General features: G+C 40.1%; 1 protein-coding gene across 6 annotated transcripts in view; it reads left to right on the top strand.

Moving 5' to 3' along the window:
- The window catches only part of DCAF5 (DDB1 and CUL4 associated factor 5), a 115,418-nt gene that overhangs the window by 70,935 nt on the left and 19,082 nt on the right, over nucleotides 1-25,401 (top strand). For 5 of the 6 annotated variants that reach the window (XM_044773854.2, XM_044773855.2, XM_070513861.1 and 2 more), the window contains exons 6-7: nucleotides 721-934; nucleotides 18,953-19,019. In XM_044773854.2, the coding sequence (XP_044629789.1) occupies nucleotides 721-934; nucleotides 18,953-19,019 (281 nt within the window). Of the gene's footprint in view, nucleotides 1-720; nucleotides 935-1,440; nucleotides 3,696-18,952; nucleotides 19,020-25,401 lie in introns of those variants that run through there. The other variant, XM_070513863.1, reaches the window with a different exon arrangement.

Below are 25,401 nucleotides of genomic sequence, written 5' to 3'. Positions count from 1 at the left end.
ATGTCCGTGCCCAGGATCCGAATGAGCGAAACCCTGGGCCGCCAAAGCAGAGTGTGCAAACTTAACCACTCGGCCACAAGGCCGGCCCCTGCATTTAATTTAAAATTTTTCTTTAATATTTACTCTCAAGTCATGCTGTAGGGAATATAAAACTTCTGTAAACAGATTAAAAATTCAAAAATAAATGCCTAAATAATTAAGTGATTATTATTGAAAAAATATCCAGAATAAACAATAACGTATCTGTTTTTCTTGCTAATGGTTCTTGTAATTCTAAAATAAAGGATAAATACACCCCTTAAATGCCATCCAGGATTAGCCAGTGGCAGTGGACACAACTCACTTCCTACAATCTTGACAAGTATCTATTTGAATATGCAGTTAGCTGGGGTAAATGAAATAAGCAATCGTTTTAATATGTCTCTTCTTTCAATATGCTTGTGTTATCTTTTTCCCATAAATTTACTGGTAATTCACCTTTTGTGGATTGAAAAGGGGAATCGACAGGTTAAATAACTTGCTTTAATATAATCAAGGAGCTGTCCTGTCCTCATTATTACCTTCTAGCCCACTGCATAGAAATACCTCTATGCCGAAATTCAGGTGTACAAGCATCGCAGGATGCTCTGGGCACATGTTGGGGAGAAATAAATGTGGTGTATTTTGTAGACTCTTGTCCAACCTCCTTCATGCCTGATTCCTGTGCTTTCTGCCTTCCAGTTCTCTCCTGCGCTATGGTGGCAACCTATCCCTTCAAAGTGCTATGAGTGTGCGATTCAACAGCAATGGGACCCAGCTCCTGGCCCTGAGGCGTCGCCTGCCCCCTGTGCTCTATGACATCCACTCCCGCCTGCCTGTGTTTCAGTTTGACAATCAGGGTTACTTCAACTCTTGCACCATGAAAAGCTGCTGTTTTGCAGGAGATCGTGACCAGGTAAGTGCCTTCTGCCTCCTGCATCCCACACTCATGCTCCTCTTGGATTGCTGTTTCTGTACTGGTCTTTATTTCGCTTTAGCATCAAGTCAGGTGGAAACAATTGAGAGGAACAATGAGTGTGTGGGGACGTTCTGGCTTAATAGTGAGTTTCCTCATCAGAACTGCCATTGGGTAATATGAGGCACTCACCGTAAACCAAGGCTGGGCAGAATATGGTTCTGAGCAACCTAGCTCTGCCAAGTTTGTGAACAGATTTTAAGATTCTGAGAATGTATCACTTCAAAAGAAAGGAGGAGGTCCATGGAAAATTAGCCTGCCAAAAAAAGATAGACCTTTTTTTGTATCAGTAAAACACAATGATGAATGAAACAAACTAAGTACCCTCCAAGAGACATAGATCCTGAATAGCCCCTTAGGATGGCATTTTTTTCTTGGATGAAATGGGCTGAGCAGCTTTGTTTGAGAGGAGGCCAGATGCTGACTCTTTTCCTTTTTATTGCCAGCATCACAACTGAGCAGGAGAGCCCAAGCTGTGAGTTTCCAGCCTTTTCATACTCTCTCTGGGAATCGAGATACTGATGTTGACTTAGAGCTGGCATTTTTAAAACATGCTTAGCATTCTTGCACCTGTCTGTCTTGGCCATAGAATTTCTGAAGAGGATGTCAGTGAGTGGATCACTTGGACTGGTCTGAGGCTGGTCTGAGTAATGAAGCTGACTAAAGACAAATATAAAGAAAGATTGATCAAAGAAACAGGTTTTTTTCCTTTTCAAACACAACAAATCTTATTGCTCCTTCACGTCTAGATTGGAAAAAACAGAAACCTTAGTCTCTGGTTAATGCTTAGTGTTCTCTTTAGGTCCATCAACTATGTCAAATTTTGACGTATATTCACACATGCTGTACTCCACCTCTTTAGAGTTATTTGTGGGCAAGTTTCATAAAAGAAATAGCTCTTTGAGAACCTGTGAAGACCCTGCTTTTCAAGGCAATAGCTAGGATTTTTCTCCTTTAACTGCTAGAGGTTGCTAGAGGTTCTTCGACATCATGGCTTTAGGATTAGTATACAGGCGTACCTTGTTTTATTGCATTTCACAGATATTGTGCTCTTTAAAAATTGAAGGTTTGTGGCAACTCTGCATTAAACAAGTCTATCAGCGCCATTTTTCCATCAGCATTTGCTCACTTCATGTTTCTGTGTCACATTTTGTAATTTTCACAATATTTCAACCTTTTTCATTATTATTATATTTGTTATGGGGATCTGTGATCAGTGCTCTTTCATGTCAGTATTGTAATTGTTTTGGGGTATCTTGAACTGTGCCTATGTAAGATGGCAAACATAATAAATGTTGTGTGTGCTCCACCAACCAGCCATTGCTCTGTCTCTCTCCCTCTCCTCAGGCCTCCCTATTCCCCAAGACACAAAAATATTGAAATTAGGCCAACTAATAACCCTACAATGACCTGTAAGTGTTCAGGTGAAGGGAAGAGTGGCACATCTCTCACTTAAATCAAAAGTTAGAACGATTAAGCTCAGTGAGGAAGGCAGGTCAAAAGATAGGCTGAAAGCTAGGCCTCTTGTGCCAGTTAGTCAAGTTGTGAATGCAAAGGAAAAGTTCTTAAAAGAAGTTAAAAGTACTCCAATGAACACATGAATGATAAGAAAGTGAAACAGCCTTCTTGCTGATGTGGAGGAAGTTTTAATGGTCTGAATAGAAGATCAAACCAGCCACAACATTCCCTTAAGCTAAAGCCTAATCCACAGCAAGGCCCTCACTCTCTTCAATTTTCTGAAGGCTGAGAGGGGTGAGGATGCTGCAGAAGAAAAGTTTGAAACCAGCAGAGGTTGGCTCATGAGGTTTAAGGAAAGAAGCTGTATCCATGACATAAAAGTGCAGGTGAAGTAGCAGATGCTGGTGTGGAAGCTGCAGCAAGTTCTCCAGAAGATTGAGCTAAGATCATTAAGGAAGGTGGCTACACTAACCAACAGATTTTCAGTGTAGACGAAACAATCTTATATTGGAAGACGTTGCTGTCTAGGAATTTCATAGCTAGAGAAGTAAAGTCACTGCCTGGCTTTAAAGCTTCAAAGGACAGGCTAACTCTCTTGTTAGTGGCTAATGCAGCTGGTAACCTTAGGTTGAAGCCAATGCTCATTTACCATTCTGAATAGCTTAGGGTCTTTAAGAATTATGCTAAATGTATTCTGCCTGTGCTCTATAAATGGAACAATAAAGCTTTGCTGACAGCATAGGTTTACAGCATGGTTTACTGAATATTTTAAGTCCACTGTTGAGACTTATTGCTCAGAAAAAAAGATTCCTTTCAAAATATTACTGTTCATTGACAATGTACTGGTCACCCAAGAGCTTTCCTGGAGACTTTCAATGAGATTAGTGTTGTTTTCATGCTTGCTAACACAATATCAATTCTGCAACCAGTGGATCAAGGAGTAATTTCGACATTTAAGTTATAGTATTTAAGAAATATGTTTTATAAGGCTACAGCTGCCATAGATAGTGATTCCTCTGATAGATCCGGCGAAGTAAATTGAAAACCTTCTGTGGGCTGGCCCCGTGGCCAAGTGGTTAAGTTTGCGCACTCCACTGCAGGCGGCCCAGTATTTCGTTGGTTCCAATCCTGGGTGCGGACATGGCACTGCTCATCAGACCACCTGAGGCAGCGTCCCACGTGCCACAACTAGAAGGACCCACAACAAAGAATATACAACTATGTACCAGGGGGCTTTGGGGAGAAAAAAGGAAAAAAATAAAATCTTTAAAAAAAAAAAGAAAACCTTCTGGAAAGGATTCACCCTGCTAGATACCATTAAGAACATTTGTGATTTCATGGGAAGAGGTCAAAATATCAGTGTTAAGAGGAGTTTGGAAGAAGTTGCTTCCAATCCTCATGGATTTTGAGGGGTTCAAGACCTCAGTAGAGGAAGTAACTGCAGATGTGGTAGAAATAGCAAGAGAACTGAAGATGTGACTGAATTGCTGCAATCTCGTGATAAAACTTTAACAGATAAGGAGTTGCTTCTTATGTGTGAGCAAAGAAACTGGTTTCTTGAGACAGAATCTACTCCTGGTGAAGACGCTGTGAAAATTGTTGAAATGACAACAAAGGATTTAGAATACTGCATAAACTTAGTTAATAAAGCAGTGGCAGGGTCTGAGAGGATTGACTCCAATTTTCTTTTTTTCCTTTGGAAGATTCACCCTGAGCTAACATCTGTGCCAATCTTTCTCTATTTTGTATGTGGGTCACTGCCACAGCATGGCCGCCAACAAGTGGTGTAGGTCCCTACCCAGGAACCAAACATGGACCACTGAAGCAGAGCATGCCAAACTTCACCACTAGGCCTTGGGGCCAGCCTCAATTGATTCCAATTTTGAAAGAAGGTCTCCTGTAGATAAAATGTTATCCAACAGTATCACATGCTAGAGAAATCATTTGTGAAATGAAGAGTCAATGGATGCCGGAAACTTCATTGTTGTCTTATTTTAAGAAACTCCCATAGTCACCCCAACCTTCAGCAACCCCCACCCTCATCAATCAGCGGCCATCACATTCAGGCAAGACCCTCCACCAGCAAAAATGTTATGGCTCACTGAAGGCTCAGATGATGGTTAGCATTTTTTAGCAATGATGTATTTTTTGATTAAGGTATGTACATTGGTTTTTTAAACATAATGCTGTTGCACACTTAACAGACTACAGTATGGTCTAAACATAAATTTTATATGCACTGGGAAACAAAAGAATTCATGTAATTCACTTTATTACAATATTCACTTTATTGTGGTGGTCTGGAACCAAATCTGCAACATCTCTGAGGTATGCCTGCATGTAGTAAGACAATAATAAATGCTTGTTGAATTGAGTTGAACGTTAAAGAAATTGAGAATATCTTTTAAGTTGTCCAGGCTAGGGATTTCTCCTTTTATTAATAGAGAATATTTATCCAAATTGAGAATGTATATTCAATTTGGAGTCCTAGGGCCTACCTAGCTGCCATCCATGCTTTGAATCACCAGGTGGCCTCAGTTATATAAGCGATGTCTCCTTGGAGAGGCCAAAATGCCTGAATGACTTAGATTTTACAGGCAATTTATTGCGTGGGTGAGAACAAATGATTTTTAGAGATGATTGGAGTCACAATAGAGCAGATAATTGTGTACTCTGCAGAATGGTTGATTTAGTTTCATTTAGCTGTGGAAATGACACTCGAGCCCCTCCCACCCTCACTTTTTTCCTTTTTTCCTTTCTTCTTTGCTTTTGTTGATTTTCTGTTTTCTGTCACCCTCTATGCATGTGATCCTTATTTCATTGAACAATAAAGAGTAGGCACTAAATGTAATGGTTTATTAGGCTATATTACCAGAGACACAGGGGCTGAAGGAGAGATAAAAGAGGTAAAAGAAAATGAATGTTGTTTTCTTTCTGTTCCTGTATTAGCAGCCAGAATCTGTCTGCATGGAGTCCTTAAAAGACTCAGAACAAAGACCTCTAGCCAATATGTAGAGCACCTGGACCATGGTTTCTCAACCTCGGCACTATCAGTATTTTGGTCAAATAACTCTTTGTTGTGTGGGGCTGTCCTGTGTGTTACAGGATGGTTAGTAGCACCCCTGGTCTCTCCCTGCTAGAGGCCAGAAATATCTCCCCTAGCCGTCCGTCCCCCAGACAACCAAAAATGTCTCCAGATATTGCCACATGTCCCCTAGGGGGTACATTGCCCCTGGCTGAGAACCTCTGACCTAGATTATAATTATCCATTTTGCCCAGATACATTGAGACAGGTGTTGCCACAGGCAGAGCCACACAAGGTGTTTTGTGATGGTCCTCGTTATGTTCAATGACAGGATGTAGTTGTTTTGCCTTTCTAGTTATATATAATGATAAAAACATTGAGTGGTTTTTGATTTTCTCACTCCAGATTTGACTGATTTATTATTTGTGGCTTTTGGCCTAAGGGAAGAGCTTATGGGGTACTACATGCGCTCTGACAAACTAGACTGCTTTTTGGTTGGGGTAAATGGTTGTGCATGGCTGAAGGAGGATGTGAAGTCGTTGACTCTAACTTTGAATCTGTTTCAGAGTTAAAGTCTTTAAAGTTTATTGATATTCACCCTATAGATTATCAGAAGTGTTTAACCTAGGCAATAGGAAATAGAGATTTATGTTTGGCTGTTTTTTTCACTCCTTGGGGAATAAGAAATGTAGCTAATTCATCTTTGTCTTGTTTCCAATGCCTGACACACAGAACACAATAAATATTTATTGAAGTGAATCTTGAGTACTTTGGTCAATATGTGGTGTTTAGCTTTCTGGGCCTAAGGCTTCTCTAACTGTAAATCAGGATTGATAAGTACCATTTTCCCTGCTCAACTTCCAGGGGCTTTAGGAGGATGAATTAAATAATAGATTTTCAGTGAAACTAATCTGCTGAGCTTATACTTTTTAAGTGGCACAGGAGGCCAAACTTACTGTCTCATTCCTGGAATATGTCTCTCAAAGGTGATTTATAGGCTCTGACTTTCCACACTCAGGGCGAAGGCAGCAGCTGCCACGGTTACAGTATGATCTGCAGGACTGACATGTATATTCTTTGACTAGTCCAGACAGGATCTTTTTTGCTGCTTTCAAATTCCAAAGCCTACCCTTTCCTTATATTGGTCTTTATAGTTGATCTTGCTCTTGTATACTTTGAGAACACCCACAGCCCGAGGCTCTGTGCTCTGGAACTCTTCATTTAGTCATGGGCTGGATAACCATCCCAGAGAATAATCTGAGAATTTCCATAATAGGAATGAGTGTGGTCAAGAAAGGCAGTAAGTGACTTATCTATCTGAAACAGTCTTCTGGCTTTTAATTGCAATGAGATCACTCAGTCCACACAAATGGACCCAGATATTATGTCAGAGAGCTTGTACTTCTTATTAGACTGTCCTAGATTCACTAATTCTTTAGCCTCAAAATGAAATTAATATTTCAAGAAACTAAGCTCAAGGAATAAAGTGTGAAATAGGCTGAACCTACTTTGTGTCTCCCCCCATGCTCATTCTCATTGCCACCATTGTAGATGAATTTTAATTATAGAGCTGTTGGAGATCATTTTGTACAAACCCTCCTTTTACAGATGAGAAAACAGGCTCAGAGAGGTTAGATACACAAGACGTATACAAATTTGTAGCTGAGCTAGGATTAGAGCCCAGATTTTTGAGCTCTTAGTAGAGACTCCTTTTCACCATACAAAAAGGTCACAACTTAATGCCAACAGAAGCAAGGCAAGCAGCAAATAAGTGAATTGGGCTAGAAGTAAACCATGTGGAGTGGCGGAGATTGTGGCCAACTAGAGAGCCCACCTCAACCAAGTCTAAATGAATCCCATCTAAATGAAGCTTTGACTCAGCTTCAGCCGTTGTTGCCCTGAGGGTGTCTGGTTTTTTTCCAGGGAAGCCAGAAATAAAGATTTTTATGTAGAGTCTCCTGATTTTTATGTATTGCAACAATTTCATACTTCGTTGTATGGATAGAACAAATCTGTGCACCATACCTATTCTGCTCTACAGCCCCCAATTTGAAACCTCTGTGCTTCAGCAGGATGTTTTTCTCTCGTCTTTAGTTTTGTGGTCTGTCACTAATTCACAGGTGGGTGGAGACAAGTTCTTTTTGCCGTCTCCTACTGAGCCCTTCCTAACTTCATGCTTTTTTCCCCTCCATCTTTTAAAATAAGAAAGCAGGTATTTACTGAGCGTCTACTGTGTGCCAGATGCTATGGTAGACCATTCACATGCCTGCTAGATAGCACCCTCTTTGAGATTCTCATTCAAAACCCTGTATACAATCTGTCTTCCCCACTTTGGGCTAAAAATACATGGTTTGTTTATTTCTAGTATAATCTTTTAATTATTCAAGTTTAATAACTTCTGTCATCAGATAAAGTGACATAAGATTGGCTGGGCATCAGCAGAAACAATTAGCCCCAAATAAAGCCTTGAACTTTTTTTTTTTAAACCAGCCCACCTTCTAGTCTTGTAGTGTAGTGAGGAATCTTGTAGTAAAACAGCATTCTTTCCCGTGGAGGTTACCTGAACCCAAGGGTTCTCCTCCTTCCTTTCGTATCATACTTGGATTTTTTCTAGTTGTTTTTCATTTTCTCCCTGAAGCCTGACTGGGTACATTCTGTCTCCCAAGCTTCACATTCCCCTCTGTATACTCAGTGAGCCAGTCTCTTAACAGGGTTAAAAAAGAAGGCCAATTGTCCACCTGCTAGTTTTTCTGGCACTCACTTTAAGACAGCACTCGGTTTTGTTCCCTTTCTTGTGCAATGCCTTAAACGGCTCTTGCCCTAGATTGTGAGAGTCCAGCAGAGCAGCTCAGCCTTCTGGGAAGTCTTTCAGGCTACCAGGTATGTGTGACCTGGAAATGGACAGTATAATCTTCTCTTGCTTTAGTCTCTTCTAACACCTGACCTAATAGTCCCTACATCTTGCTGAAAGTGGGATGGGCAAGGAAGGAGAAAGTGTAATAAAATTTCCTTGAAAGGCTGAGCGCTGGAGTGGCTGAGTCCTGGGATCACTTACACAGGTCTTTCTTTTGAACTTGATAGATGGCAAGGCCCCCAAAACTATGTTAATTAAATCATCCTATCTCATTCCCTGGAGAAAAGAGCTGACTTGTACCCCGTGAATCTAACAAAACGGCCTTGAATGCCTGGCCTCAGACATTACATCACCACTCAACCTTTCTGTGTTGACAATATATGGGTATAGCAGAGGTGCAGGAATTCACTACTAACTGCGCTCCAGGCCAGTGAAGCACCCCATAAAGTAGTTATAACTTGGGTTTTTTTAATAACTCAGTGCATTCCTGATTAAGCTCACTTGGGGACCTGGCATGCCATATGTTCTCCTTCATCTGAAATAATGGCACACTTTAACAGGGGGAGATTCAACTCTAGTGTTCCATCCGTGCTTTGTGACTTTGGGCTAATTTTTTCTTCTTCTCCTTGCCTTTATTTTATATCATATATTTTTAGCCCTTTATCTGCTAAAGCACTTTCATTTCGTATTAATCCTCCCAGTAACCTTTGGGTGTAGTTGGACAGGTTTCATTCCCACATGAAACTGAGGCCTAGAGCAGTTTGAAACGGTAGATCTAATCCATAGCAGAACCAGGCCTAGACTCAGTCTCTTGCCTGTGATTGTACCTTCTTCTTTGTAGGCATGCTGCCAATGGTGTTATACAGATCAAGTGGTGATAGCATTTTCCATGGGCTGACGAGGAAGAGCTGATACAGAAGGTTGTGGCAGAGGAATTCCTTGTTGTATATATTATGTAGGTGAATATTTTAGGAGACTTTTTATTTTGTAAAGAGAAGATAGTGTGAAAATATCTTGTTTGTTAAATCAGCCATTTGTAACTCTTTTTGAGTCCTAAACCTCTTTGTAAGTCTAAATGCTATGAACACTCATTTCAGAAAAATGTACATATGCATATAGTTTTGCATATAAAATTAAGGAATTTATGGAATTCCTGACCCTAGAGGTCCAGGTGTTAGCAATCCTGGATTAAGATTTTACCCACAGATTAGATCATCTTTTAGTCCATTTACTGATGCAGTTTTAGAACTTGGAAAGCTTAAAAGATTTTGGAGTATATGCAGGCTTGCTAGATATGATCTTGTTTGTCATTCTTCAGCTGAAAAAGAACACCAGGTGACCTGCTTTCTTCTTAGGAACAAATGGAATTGATATGATCTGGTGATACAACATGACAATTCTCCTTTAATGTATAGCTCATGGCTAGGAGTCTGGGCTCCACTGGGAAATCCCTGGTGGATGTTAACGAAGGGAACAGAGTATAACCTTTCCTGCTCCCCCTGCCCCGTCCTCCTTAGAGATTTTATTTTCAGTAGCTTTGCTTGTTTTTCGGGTGTCTTCAAAAAAGGAAAAAGGAAAGTAATATTCCTTCCTCTCAGTGGTTGGAGACCTTTGCTTGAATGAAGAATACAAACACTCATATGCAGACTGGAATGAGTGATGCATCTCCCCACTTCCCAGTCCCCACACAGAAAAACTGAGGCCCACTGAGGAGAGATTCATTGCTGAAGGCCATTTGGTTGATAGCCCCTCCTCTTGCTCAGGTTTCCAAAAGAATTTTGCCAAATAAAGATTCATCTTTAAGTAATGCAGGCTACTTTGTTTTACAAGCAGCTGTTGGAGATTTAGAGCATTTTTTTATTTCTTCCCTACTGATTATTTGACTATTATTGGCTGCCTTTATGGAACATTTCTTTATTAATAGAATTTTTCCTATTCAGAACTTATAAAGGTTAGTTATTTTAGTAAACCAAAGAATTCCAGGAGCCTAATAGAGCTGAAATGGCAGATGGTCCAAAGAAGCAAGGATCATGTAACTTCACATGCAAAAAATAGTGTTGATCTTATGGGTATGCCTATTTGTGTGCTTTTATTGGGAGCCAATGGAATTCTATTTTCTCCAACCACAAATAAGTTAAAATAAATCTATGGCTTTGACCACTTCCAAAGAAAAATTTCCCTGATTTCTTTGAGTGATATTTGTGGCAGGCACTGGGTATAAATGATATGATCAAAGGTATATTATATACCAACTGGAAAATCTTGTTGTGGAAATAGTTTTCTAAAGAGCACATCACAGAATTGTTCAATCACATTTTTTTTCTTTCCTGACAAAAAGGCAGGGAGAAATAGAGCTGTGTTTGATTTAAATGTTACATAGCAGTTTCTCTGCTGTTACTGATCGAGGCTAGAGAGCCATCTGGTTTTTCTGTCCTAGTCAATACACTTAATTAGACAGTCATGCCATTTACTGGAGAATAATTAATCAATTACTGTGGAAGGAGCCTTGGAGAGAGCTGTGTAAGTTGATCAGTACTCAGTGAATAGTAACTGATTGATATGTTTCCTTCTCCATCAACAGATGGGGAATATCAAATGCTATGCAAACATGCACACACGCACACACACACACTTAATGCATACACATCCACACACACATATGCATAATACATATACATATACTTAGAGAGAAAAATTGAGCAGAAAGACATTTCTCTGTTAGCAAAAGGCCTATTAAGACACATTCTGGTTTATTTTTGGAATATATCAGATGGATGGCCTGTCCCTCCTCCTTTCTAGAACTTTTTCCTTTTAATGTGGATTTTGAGTGGAGGGGCATTTTTTGTTGATATCTGTATTTATAAACCCAATGAGGTCTTAGAATATAGTTAGTAGAGAGTTGTCTGTATTCTAAATTTGTCCCTTTTTTGGTTTGTTTAACCATTGAGGTTTAAATAAAGGTGTTAGGGAGGGGAGAATAGTTGCTTTGCTTGAAGATGGCTAATAAGTTGGGGTTATTTTTTTTCCAGTAAGCTTCTATTTAGTAAGCAGTTTTGCTCTGGCAGGGCACGTTTACATCCTTCTTTGAGACTTCAATTTATTAAGAATTTCTTGTGAGTTGGATGACTCTACAGAGATGGTCTGTATATTTAGAGGCATGGGCTTCTCTGGGTATTTAGCTAGCAAATTGCCTTTGCAAATGGAAAAAGGTCTTTCTTGAGAGCATGTGTAATTTGAGAATGCTAAGAGATGAAGAAAGGTCAGGAGTTCTTGGAGGGGGCGCTGGGCCTTACAGCAGTCTAGCAGAGAGAGTAGGGAGTAATATGGGAGTGACTATTTTCTATAAAGGTTAATGGATTGACCGAGAGGACATGTGGGCAAATGAGACAGTGACAGAATGCTAATGTTATCTTTTTTTGAGTTTGTTATTGGTGATGGTTCTTTCTTGAAATCTGTTGAGAGGAGCCGTTGTCACTCTGTCCCTGTGCTTGAACAAATTAATATCTCCACAGTGATGGATTAGATAAAAGGATTAGATAAAATGCACTGGCCTCAGGTTAACTCTACTTAAAATGACTGGGCTGCATCAAGATCAGTAAACAGGCCGCCCTCTTGGACTACAGAATGAATGAACTGTGAGATGGGTCAGAGTGTAGCCAAGCTTTTAACTTTTATGGCCAACTGGGAAGGATTATGCCTGATGTGGATGCACACAACAACTTATGCTCATTTTTGCACTGGTATCACCCATCTTACAAAGCCAAATTAAAATTAGGTATGACTTTCATTCTCGATCTAAAGTAGCCTGTGGGTTTCCCACCTCCCTCTTCCAACCCAGAGCATTTTGAGAAATGGGACTTCTATTGCCTAGATAATGGACTACCTAAAACATCTCTTCTCTTTCTTTGGAGTCCTGCCCTATTCATTTCAGTTAGGATACAAGGTACAAGACTCATATGAAGTGAGTTTTTAATTTGTCATTTACCCCTCACTGTTTAGAATGAGGTCAAAGAAAAGACCTACAAGAAGGTTGTGAATTCTTCATATTCGTGGCCCCACTTGGCCACAAACTTAATATTGAACTGAACCTCTTAATATTAAGTTTGTGTGCTTGATGTGTCATCTCTGAGACATCAGTGCTTAGAGATGGAAAAAGGTTTATTTGAATTGGCCAAAATGAGAAGGCCAGAGGATAGGTTCTCTCAAATCTGCCTTCACAAGAGAAGAAAGCAGGGGTTTTTATAGAGCTAAGGGGCTTGGTAGGAGGAGTTTCGGAGAAAACAAGGGGGAAATCCATCTCTCTTTCACTCCAGATAAGTCCCTGGGCAATCTGACTTCTGGGAGTCAGCAGCTGGGGGCTGGTTATCTGGTGATTGTAACTACCTTGAAGGCATTCTTTTTCTTCTTCAAAACAAGCTCTTAAATCCTTGTGACCCTTGGGTCACCCCTCAGGTTAAACAAGAAAACAGCAAAGTAACAAGATTAACTTCTTTTCATCTGTGTTTATGTTGGGAACAAGGTTGAAAGGTAATCATGTTTTTATTGAATATTTACAGTAACCCTCAGGTACCTGGCTTCAATATCATCTTATTTAGTTTTTGGTTTTCTAAAACTGAACAGTAATCTTTAGGTTTTTTCATGGTGATGTTTTAATGTGAATGTTGGTTATGAAGTCCAACATCACAAAAGGGCTCAGTAATGTTAAACATACGAATCTTTGGCAACCATTTTTTCTATTATGTTTCTATGGTTTGCATGTTTATAAAGTGTTATCTGCTCCTGAATCTGTCTCTTATCTGGGCCAGAAGCCCTTTACTCCAGGTGAGCTTCACATTCAACACCAGATTGCCTGGGTAAGAATGTGCAGATATTATTTGAAATTAGAAATCAAGATGAAAAGGAAAAGAAAGAGAGAAAAAGCTACACCTCCAATTTCTCCACTTGAGGTGAAATTCAATTTTCTGGTTAACTCAAATAATTATTATGTTTTGTAAATTTGCATATAATTATGCACTTTAGGTTTCCTTTGGTAGTAATTAGTGTTGGCACTATTTGGTCTTTGTTTTCTTGCTCTGCACAGCAAATATTTAAATATTTGTGAGACGACTGATCAAGACTTGCACTGCCCTGTTTGTCCTCCTGAGCACTAACCATTAGCAAGGCCTCACTCGGAGGCTCCAACCCAGGTCTGGGAGGAAATAAACCCTTCCAGGACAGCTTTAGAAGAGAGGAATCTTTCCAGCTGCACTGATGTTGTTAAATGTATCTGCACTCTGCCCACTTGAAATAATCTCTATTTCCGAAAGCATTAAAAAAAAGAAAGACAGACCAAAGAACTCTTTTAGCTACCTTATATTTTAAAATAACCCACAATTCTGTCCCCTCTCCTGGAATAGTCTTCTCCCAGATATCCTTATAACTTGCTTCCTCATTTCCTTCAGGGCTCTGCTCAAAATGCCATGTTATCAGAGAGGCCTTCTGTGACCACCTTATATAAAACGGAAACTAACCACCCCCAGCACTCCCTGTGTGCCCTAACTTGCTATTTAACTTTTCTCTATAACACCACCACTGGACACATTACATAACTTTTTATCTTTTTTTTCCTTTGCCCACTCTCACATTATATATGCATACAATTCTTTTCCTCCTCCCACCCAATAAATTATAAGCTTCATGAAGATAGGGACAGGGTCTTTTTTGATCAGTTCCGTATTCCTTTCCCTGGAACAGTGCCCAACACATAGTAGACATTCAATAAATATTTGTTTAATGAATAAAGGGATGAACTCATTTTTTATTTCAGTCTCCCACAGTCAGCAGTATCCTAGGCAGCCAACTTTTAATGCTGGAAGGGGCCCAGCAGACAACTATGAAATACCATAAATGAATTCCTCAGGGCAGTTGTGTGATTCCACTGTGTGTGAACACTCAAACAGTCTGACTAGACGGCAGTGGGTCACGACCCCTCCTTGGAAATCCTCCTGAGCGGTTCCCTTGTGGTGGTTCCAAGAGGAAGAGAGGGTCAGGAGTTGCCCTTATCCCTGAGAGGAAGCCGGTACATTGTGCGCATTCTCTGCTTGTTTTAGGAGCTGTCATATTAAATCCAAGAGGCCTTAACTCTGTGGGAGTTTTCTTCCTTCTCAGGCAGCCTCTGACTCAGCATTCTGTCCGGGAGTCCCCTTTTACCTTTTCATGGCTTTCCCTGATGAATAGTTGAGCAAATAGAAAAGCACTGATCCTTCACAATGAAATAGTAAAACTTATAAGCCCAGCCTTGGCTGACTCTTTTTTAATATTTATTTCATGTTTGTTTAGTTTGGGGAAGGTGTGGGGGCACAGGGTAGCAGGTATTCTATATGAAGCTTTGTAGCCTCTTTTAAACGTAGAGCATGAAATGATGAGACGTTGAGTAATAAACATGTTATATATCATATATATATAAAATTATTAATGGACAGTTCTTTTATGTTCTGTCCCCCTCATCCCGTGTGTCTTAATTTGGGTTCAAGTTTCAGGTTTAAGCAGTTTATTTGGAAATGCAGGAAATAGTAGAAGAGTGGAGAAGTGAGATAGGGAAAGGAAGGGTGATTTCGTGAGCCAACTACAACAGCAGGTGATGGAAGTTTGACCCTGAGCGGAAAGGGTATAGAACACACACTTCAGAGTTATTCCACTGGGGACAAGGCAGCTGGGATGTTGATATAGCAGCTCACTTCAGTCTTTGGTTGGGCCTGCTTCCGAGGGGTGTTCGTTCCTTAAAGCAGCCTGCAGCCTCCTAGGCTTTGCAGAAGCTGCCCAGCAAAGAGATATGAATACTGGCCATTGGAGATCAGGTCAAACATGCAAATAGGAGCAGGGAATCAAGGAGTGAGCTACGCCCTGCTTCCCGTTTCTGTTAAAACAGTAGACTACATGAGCTCCATAGCTGCATCTTTGCCCGTTCCTTTCACCTTTTTCACCACATCTTTACCCGGGACTAGCACAGTCTCAAATCTGTCTTGCCTTGCCTCTTTTGTGAATCACCAGGCACCTTATTTCTCATAGTGGTGCCTAGTGATTTCTACTTCATGGCATGGTAGTTGTGTACCTACTCGTATATTTTCCACTAGATTTAAGCTCCTTGGGAGCCCAGATATTACCTTATATATCTTTGTAAGCACCAGAGTGCTCGGTTGGTCTATAATGGATTAATCTTTCCCCCTAACTAGTAGGTGGTTTTCCCAAACAAGCTGTGAGAAGAAAGCCCGACTTCCTAACTTCAACCAGGATAGTGGTTACTGTGGGACCATAAACTACGGGAGTTATGGCATGGACCCTAAAGTCAGGGCAATGAGGATTTGTCTTTCCCTTTTTAAGTGTACAATTTCATGGTATTAAGTACATTCACATTGTTGGGTAACCATCCCCACCCATCTCCAGAAGTTTTTCAGCTTGCAAAACTGAAACTCTGTCCCCATTAAACACTAACTTGCCTCCTTCCCCTACCCCTACCCCTTGGCAGCCACCATTCTACTTTCTGTCTCTATAAATTTGATTACTCTAGGAACCTCATAAGTGGAATCATACAGTATTTGTCTTTTTGTGATTGGCTTATTTAACTTAGCATAATGTTCAAGGTTCATCCATGTTGTAGTGTGTGTTAGAATTTTCTTTCTTTTTAAGGCTGAATAATATTCTATTTTCTGCCTATACCACATTTTGTTTATATGTTTATCTGTTGATGGACACTTGGGTTGCTTCCACCTTTTGGCTATTGTGAAAAATGCTTCTATGAACATAGGTGTACAAATATGTCTTAGAGATCCTGCATTCAGTTCTTTCAAATATATACCCGGAAGTGGAATTGATGGATTATACTGTAATTTTTTTTTTAAGATTTTATTTTTCCTTTTTCTCCCCAAAGCCCCCCAGGTACATAGTTATATATTTTTAGTTGTGGGTCCTTCTAGTTGTGGCATGTGGGATGCCACCTCAACATGGCCTGATGAGCGGTGCCATGTCTGCACCCAGGATCCGAACTGGCGAAACCCTGGGCTGCCAAAGTGGAGTGCGTGAACTTAACCACTTGGCCACAGGGCCAGCCCCAATGGTAATTTTATTTTTAATTTTTTGAGGAACGGTTTTCTGATTTTTTGATTGTAGCCATCCTGATGATGAGTGTGAGGTGGTATCTCATTGTGGTTTTGATATGCATTTCTCTAATGATTAGTAATGTTGAGCATCTTTTCATGTGCTTACTGGCCATTTGTATATGGCCATTGTATATTTCTTCTTTGGAGAAATGTCTATTCAAGTCCTTTGCCTATTTATTTAATTGAGTTGTTTGGGTTTTTTGCTGTTGTTAAGGAAACTTTTTAATTGAAGTGTAACAGGATTAGTCTTTGAGTTTCCTTGCCTTGAGCATATTTGTGTGGTGACTTGTCAAGTAACCATGGGCCAGCAGTTTAGGGACTTGCAGCTCTGATCTGCCTTCCACCATTCCTTCACATAGTAATCATAGAATCTTAGAATTAAATGAGCCTCAGAAATTGTCTTAATCCGTCCTGGCTGCTATAACAAAATACCACAGACTGGGTGGCTTATGAACAACAATAATTTCTTTCTTCCAGTTCTGGAGGCTGGAAGTTTAAGATCATGGTGACAGCCTGGTTGGGTTCTGGTGAAGCCCTCTTCTGGGTTGCGGACTGCCAATTTCTCACTGTTTTCCTCACATGGTGGAAAGGGGCTAGTGAGCTTTATTGGGGTCTGTTTTATAAGAGTGCTAATCCCATTCATGAGGGCTGCACTTTTATGACCTAATCACCTCCCATAGGCCCCACCTTCTGATACCATCACATTGGGCATTAGGATTTCAATGTGTGAATTTGGGGGAGACAAAACATTTGCAGAGAGCAACCAGATGAGGAAACTGAACCCACTTCTTTTTCCATTATGCCCTGGGCCAAATCACCTAGCCCCTGTGGATAGCATTTTCTTTATCTTTAAATACGCCTTTCTTTGCCTCCTTTCTCAAGTTTCTACAAGTCTTTTAAAGACTAGTAAATTGAGTTTTAATGATGCAGAGTATTTAGAAAGTATTTGTCAGACAAGAGGTTGTGTATATGTTGGACGTACACTTTTTGGAGTTGTTCACAGTGTCATTTTTAAGTGAGAAGTTTTCTTTAGAAAATTGTAGGCCTTTCTTTTTCTGTGGAAATAAGCAGATGGGGCCAAAAGGCAGGAAGTAATGCTGACCTCAACTTAAAGTAAAACACTTTTGTTAATCTTTGAAAGTAAAGGAGCTCTAAGAATTGGTCACTGCTTGCTGTTAGATAATGTTAGACAATGCTTTTATGAGTCCTAATTAGAACAGATCCGGCTTAGTGTCCTATCTTTTTGAGATCAAATAGTATGAAGCTGCCACGTAAAAGGGGATTGTTTATGCCCCTGGCACTAACTTGGGGGTGGGTTGGCAATGGCTTCCTGCTCAAAGATGTCAGCTGATGGCAGGAAAGTTCAGGATTCTTGGCCTTGCATAAAAGATTTCTGGGGAGCTTCTACAATTTTTTTCAGCATTAAATTTTTTTTTGAAAAATTGTGGTAAAATATACGTAACATAAAACTTGCCATTATTACCAGTTTTTTTAAGTGTACAGTTCTTTGGCATTAAGTACATTTGCATTGTTGTGTAATCATCACTACCATCCATCTTCAGACTTTTTCATCTTCCCAAATTAAAAGTCCATACCCATTAGACAGGAGCTCCCCATTCTTCTCTCCACTCAGTTCTTGGCAACTACCATTCTACTTTCTGTCTCTCTGAATTTGACTACTGTAGTACCTCATATTAGTAGAATCATACAACATTTGTCTTTTTTTGTGTGACTGGCTTATTTCACTTAGCATACTGTCTTCAACATTCACCCATTTTGTAGCATGTGTCAGAATTTCCTTAATATTCCATTTTATGTGTACACCACATTTTGTTTATTTATCCATTGATGGACATTTGGGTTGTTTCCACCTTTTGGCTATTGTGAGCATTCTTTTATGAACATTGGTGTACAGATATCTTGAGTCCCTGCTTCCAATTCTTTGATATATACCTAGGAATGGAATTGCTGGGTCATATGGTAGTTCTTTTAACTTTTTGAGGAACCTGCATTTTATGTTCACAGTGGCTGCACGATTTTATGTTCCCGCTAGAAATACACGAGGGTTCCGATTTTCCCACATCCTTGCCAACACTTGTTTTCTGTTTTTTTTGGGTAATATCCATCCTAATGGGTGTGAAGTGGTATCTCATTGTGGTTTTGATTTTTATTTCCCTAATGATTAGTGATGTTGAGCATCTTTTCGTGTGTTTATTGGCCATTTGTATATTTTCTTTGGAGAAATGTCTGTTCAAGTCCTTTGCCCATTTTTGAATTGTGTTGTTTGTTGCTGAGTTTTAGCCAACAAGCCTTTTGCTTTGCAGATACTTTTAAGGAGCTGTTTGCTGTGTGGTCCCTTATGAATATGCATCAATTTCTCTTGTTTATTTAAAAAAAAATCTTTCTCGTATGGATAGATAGGGAGATAAATATATTATCAAGTAATGAACATATAAGTAATAAATATATATTTTTTGTCCCAACAGTATATCCTTTCAGGCTCTGATGACTTCAACCTGTACATGTGGAGAATTCCTGCAGATCCAGAAGCAGGTGAGAATATCCCTGGTATGAACCTGCTGTTCCTGTTGGCTATATGACTTTGGCATGCCGTGCCCTGAAAGGACAGATCTGTAGCAATAGAGGAAGATATTTCTCTTTTAACATCATAAGAAGTTTATCAAAAAAAATGACCAAAGCAAATTTTAAAATAAAAATTAGAAGCCAGGGGCCGGCCCCATGGCCGAGTGGTTAAGTTCGCGCACACTGCTTCAGTGGCCCAGTGTTTCGCCTGTTCAGATCCTGGGCGCGGACATGGCACTGCTCATCAGGCCATGCTGGGGAGGCGTTCCCACATGCCACAACTAGAAGGACCCACAGCTAAAAATGCACAACTATGTACCGAGGGGCTTTCGGGAGAAAAAGGAAAAATAAAATCTTTTAACAACGACAGCAACAAAAAAAATTAGAAGCCAGATTTAACTGTAACCTTCATCCGTAGCCTTATCTGACATAACGATGCTCAGATTTTTTCCTCCTAAGTACTTTCTTTAGACTTTATAGATCTGCTTTATGTCCATTTTCTTCTCTCCTATTTCATACCTGGAATATTTTTATCTTGCTTTTACATGCTTTTCCCTTATTATCCATCTGCACATTCCTGCTTATTACTCTACAAATAGTTGTTAGGGCCTCTTCCTTTCCTTTGGCCTTCCTGGTGTTGTTAACTAAAGGGAAACTTTCTTTGTTGACAGGTACACTCCCTGGGGTTTGGCTGACCCCAGACGTCCATAAGTTAGGAAGAAATGTTCCTGCGTTTGCTCTAGATGTGTTTGGAAAAAAGCCTGCAGCTTTCCATAAATTTGGATCTAAGCCATCTGAGCTTTCAAACAGCATGGCTCATCCTTCGTTCTTGATAATAGTGTCCTCACATGCTCAGTTGAGTGTTAAACTGGTTACTTCCTGCTGGTAGAAAAATGTCTATTTTTTATTCTCAGGACAGCTCAATATAGCCATCTGCTCTGGGTGAACATGGCATCAAAATGGAAAATGGCGTTAGAAAAGTGACAGAGGACTATGCCAAGTGTATTACACAAATTGTGTCTAGTGCTTGGAGTTAGGGAAGTTGTTGGCTTGCCTGTTCCTAAGTTAACAATACTGTTACCAAACATGTGCCTTTCAAAACTTGTTGAGGCCCACTTTTGGCGTAATTATCCTATTGCTGTGGTCTGGTTACTGAACAAGTTGCAAAAGGCCTTTCTCCCCTTCTGGAATTTGGAAAGCGTGAGTGAAGCAGCTTACCCTTGAAGCACAACCAGCTGGGACAGCAGCAGTCTCCCTGAACCAACAGCGATGTGCCGGCACTAGAGGGAGTTCTCTGTTAAGTCTCCCACCCGCGTGAGTCCTAGATTGATAGCTAAAAAATGATCTTTGGACTTAATTGTATCTTTTGCCTGATCTTGAAAAGTTTTTAATTGTTAAGTCAATGTGACTTTTAAAATAGAAAGTGGATAATCCCCCTTCCCCCAGGACTCTTCTCTGGAATCTTTTTCATGTTTGTGTAGAGAGAGAAGGGGGAGGAATTAGCAGTAGTAGTGTACATTTTTTCCTCTCCCTGCTGATTTCTGTATTCACTTAGGGTATGGGCCACTGTTAGGCTGACTGTACGAGTAGATGCTTATATAATGGGCTGGGAGCAACCTGATAACTGATGGAGGGTTCCACTATTAAAACTGGGAAATGGATAGCCAGACTTTCCAAGAATTGTATAGGTACAGCTGGTTTAAAGGAATCCATTTCTAGATTCTCAAATTCCATGAGTGTTCTTTCATAAAATCGGTATTCCTAAGAAGGTTCCCATTCTCCTTTCCCACCTCCCCTTTTCCCTTTATCCTTCTTCCACTTTACAAAAAAAATCAGAAAACCAAAAATACTCTATAAGTTTCTGACCGTTTGAACCTTAGCATGGTGCATTGCCCTGAGGAGTAAAATCCTTCAGGGTGCCAAAAAAGTCTGAAGCTCCTGTAATCATATGGTATAACCTGACCCCCCCTCATCTTGTTATGCACTTACAATAAATAGCTTCTTTTTATATTTAAGAGGTTGTTATAAAACATTAGAAGTATATTTTTTTCTGGGCTGTTTCCTCCATTACAGCCAGACCATTCCCTGGACAATTGGTCCAGCCTTGCCTATCAGTGCCCCTCAGTTGTGTTCCAGTAATGCTTGTAATGGTAACTCCAATCAAACACAAAAATTTTTAACACTTAGAGCCTTATGGTCACAGTAAATAAGGAAAATTTTAAATTTGTATTTATATTTTTGTTGGTGAAACTATGATAGAATTTTCATAAAAATATATTAGGTTGAAATTTTGGGGAGATAGGTGAAATGGAAATATTATTTCAAGGGGAAAAAGGAATGATGTAAAATTTCTATTACAAAAGAAACTTGTTAGACTTCAGATTCCAAATAAGATGCAGTAGGTAGCTCCCACTGCAATAACAACAAAAATCAAAAATACAAAAGCTGTATTTTTAAAGATGTCAGAGAGCTGTGGCAACAAAGTGTGCTAGAACTAAAGTTCTGGAGAAGGAAGAGCCCTTCCTAGCTGAGCAAAAGACACTGGCCACTTTCTTTCCTAGGGCCATGTGTGCACAGGCTGCAGATCAGGCAGCTGTGGACAGACTCTGCTAGGGTCAAAATAAATCAGTTTTCAATGGCCACGTGTGTTAGTATGACAGATTGGAATCTAGACATACCCCAAACCATGGCCAGTCTTCCTATAGGACATTTGCTGAGTGCTGGGGTTGCACTGGGAAAGGCAGAATGAAATTCTCACAGTAATACAGTGCTTAGGAGATAAGGTCCCTTTCGTGGAATGCTCCGCAGGGCATTTGCCAGATTTTGAACCTGCATGGGAAAGGAAGATAAAGAGCTAAGCTCAAAACCTCCAAAGGACAGAACTTTCAGAGCAGAGAACAGAGACTTGCCAGACTCTCCATCAAAAGCCCAAGAGGGCCACACTCGAGGATGGGCTGAACCCCAGAAAGGCTGAGTGAAATATCCTGCGATTTCCTGGTACTTAGGACACAAACTCCTATTAGAGGAAGACACCTGCAACAAGCACATTACAGGTCTTGCCTTTGAGACATTTGAAACCAGCAGACTTATTCCAACTAAAGCAGCAACACAGCCCTGATCTAGTTCCTCCTGATTGGATTGTGAATGATCAGCCCCTTACCTCATTTTCTCAAGAGTGGAATTGGAAATGCCAGATGGAGGAAATCTGCTTTAGTCTCTGTATTAGTCTGCTAGGGCTGCCATAACAAAATCCCACAGACTGGGTGATTTAAACAGCAGAAATACATTTTCTCACCTTTCTGGAGGCAAGAAGTCCAAGATCAAGGTGCTGGCAAGTTTGATTGCTCCTGTGGCCTCTTTCCTTGCCTTGCAGATGACTGCCTTCTCATTACATTCTCATATGGCCTTTTCTCTCTGCACATGCATCCCTGCTGTCCCTTCCTCTTCTTATGAGGACACCAGTCTTATTGGATTAGAGTCCTACCCTTATGACTTCATTTAACCTTAATTATCTCCTTAAAGGCCCTGTCTCCAAATACAGTCACATTGGAGGTTACGGCCTCAGCATATGAATTTGGGTGAAACACATTTCAGTCCATAACAGTCTCTGTGTTATGTTTGTTTTATATTCAATGTCCAGCATACAATAAAAAATTATGAGGTATGAAAATGTAGCCAGTAATTGGGAGGGAAAAAAACAATAGAAGCCAACCCACAATATTATCCAGATATTGAAGTTAACACACAGGGACTTTAAACATTATAAATATGATAAAGAAAATAGAAGAGAAGATGGACAAAATGGATAAAAAGATGGGGAATTTCAACAGGGAATTGGAATCTATTTAGAAAAAAATAATGTGACATTCTAAAATTGAAAAATATATCTAAAACTAAGAATTTATTGTATGGGTTTAACCTACAGAGGACAGGCTTGGTGAATAGAAGACAGGTCAATAAAAGATATCCAAACCGAAGGAGAATGAGAAATGAGAATGGAAGGAGAGAGGAGAGAGGGTAAGAGACAAGTGGAACACAGATAATCTAACATATGTGAAGGATCAGAGAGAGAAAATGAGGCAGAGGCATTAGGTGAAGAGAGAACAGTTGAAAGAATTTTCCAAAACAAATGAAATATACCAACTCTCAGATTCAAGAAACTCAGTAACCACAAGCAGGATAAATACAACATACCTAGGTACATCACAAGTCAAACAATTGAAAACAAAAGATAATGAGAAAAAGCCCAAAGGCAGCCTCAGAAAATGGACAAATTACCTATTAATAAGCAGCAATAAGATTGATGGCCAAATTATGGAATCTAGAATATAATAGAATGGTATGTGTGCAGTGCTTAAAGAATTAAAACCTGCCAACCTAGAATTCTATATCCAGGGAAAATATCCTTCGAAAATGTAGGTAAGGGGCCGGCCCTATGGCCGAGTGGCTAAGTTTGCGTGCTCTGCTTTGGCTGCCCAGGGTTTCACCAGTTCGGATCCTGGGTGCGGACATGGCACTGCTCATCAGGCCACGTTGAGGTGGCGTCCCACATGCCACAACTAGAAGGACCCACAACTGAAAAAATATACAGCTTTGTAGTAGGGGGATTTGGGGAGAAAAAGCAGAAAAAAAAAAAGATTGGCAACAGTTGTTAGCTCAGGTGCCAATCTTAAAAAAAAAAAAAAAGTAGGTAAAATAAAGACATTTTTTAAAAAGAAATTGTGGAATTTTAATATAACCACTTAGCTCTCAGTGAATGCATCTAAATATTGTGCAACAGCTGCTAACGTCACAAAAAAAAAAGGCAATTAGACATTATGTGCTTCCTGATGGAAAAATAACACTACCTGTAGTCTTGCAAAACAAAACAACCCTGTTTTTGTAGGCCACAGAACCCATGATCTCCTCATACTTAGAGTTGGCTAGAAGCCACACGGTTTCCACATGGGCTGTGGTTGGTCCTGGATCCCCATCCTTTACTGGTGCTTGGGTTTCTTTGTACACAAGGACAGGACCTTATGATTATCTCTCTCGTTGGATTCACTAACTGGTAGTTGAAGGGTTTGTTTTGTCTGTGTTACCCTTCAACATTACATCAGCAACCTGTCACAGTAAGTCTGTCCCTTCAATCATCATCTGGCTCTGCATGTGACTAAAGCACCTTTTTGGATTATGTTTAGCAAACCTTGGCTCATTTGGGATTCAGCCTTCCTGCCACTATTCTGACGATCCATCCACATTCTTTTCATTTTTCTTGTTCATATGTCTTTCCTTTTTCTTTCTATTCCTCCTTCATATTCTTTTTTCATTCCTTTTACTATTTTTATAATTCAGTACTTCTTATGAAATAATACAGGTACATAATTTTAAATCAAACAATATTACAAAGATTTTTTTTTTAAATGCAACAGTTCCTTTCTCTTCATATAACATACACAATATCTTTGAATTTTCAATTTTGGACATTCTCTGTTGACTTTATACTGTTGAAAGGAGCCAGTTTCTCAGAATAGGAATCTTTGATCTCCTATTGGGGGGTATTTGCCTGGGAGTTGAACTATGGTTCTAAGAGCCAAATGGGGGAATAGTGCTGTGGATCTAATATCTATACACAGGTTTTTGTTTAATCCCACCCCCAGCTGTGTCTGGTGTCCCCAGTCCAAAACTTCTTTAGGTCAACTCCGGCTGGCAACCCTCAGGCCTCTGCTTGTGTGGGGAAGGGGCAGTTTCCTGGTCGTGTGTGCTCAGGGGAGGTGTATGATGGCGTAACTGCTCCTTCTACAGGCTTTCAGCTAATTCTGATTTCGACTTTACCCTTCAACCTGTCCTCAGGGATACTTAGCCCTTCTCATTTTTATATGGAACCTTCATATTTTTAAATGTTGGCAATTAATTCATAGTTTAAAAATAATATTCAGCAAGCCAAACGTAACATATGAGGGGCTAGATGCGGCCCGTGGGTTCCAGCTTTGAATGCTTAGATGACAGAAAGCCCGTCAGGAAATTCCTAATCTAATCTACTGCCTCTTTGACTTAAACAATATGGAAGGAGGCTGAGCTCGCTCTCTCTGCAAGCCAGTTAACCTAAGATACTAAGGCAGGCTAATTCAGGGAAGCTGGCCTGCTGTTATGTGCCTTAATGGCATAATCAGATGACAAGCAGTCAGCATTTATCGAATGCCTGCTGTGTGCTTCACAGTACGTGCTAAATGCTGAGAGAACTAGATGGAGAGCAGTCCTTAGTGTGAGCCAAAAGCAAGGGCATCTTTTTTTCCCCAGTCTCCTATTCAGAAAGACTGATAGTCACTGGGGAAATTTTTTTGCTACACAAATTCCAAAGGGATGAAATTTA

This window comes from Equus asinus, chromosome 7, assembly GCF_041296235.1.
Source record: "Equus asinus isolate D_3611 breed Donkey chromosome 7, EquAss-T2T_v2, whole genome shotgun sequence".
Classification (NCBI taxonomy): domain Eukaryota; kingdom Metazoa; phylum Chordata; class Mammalia; order Perissodactyla; family Equidae; genus Equus; species Equus asinus.
The sequence above is the reverse complement of the archived record's forward strand: the minus strand, read 5'-3'. Positions and strand labels throughout refer to the sequence as shown.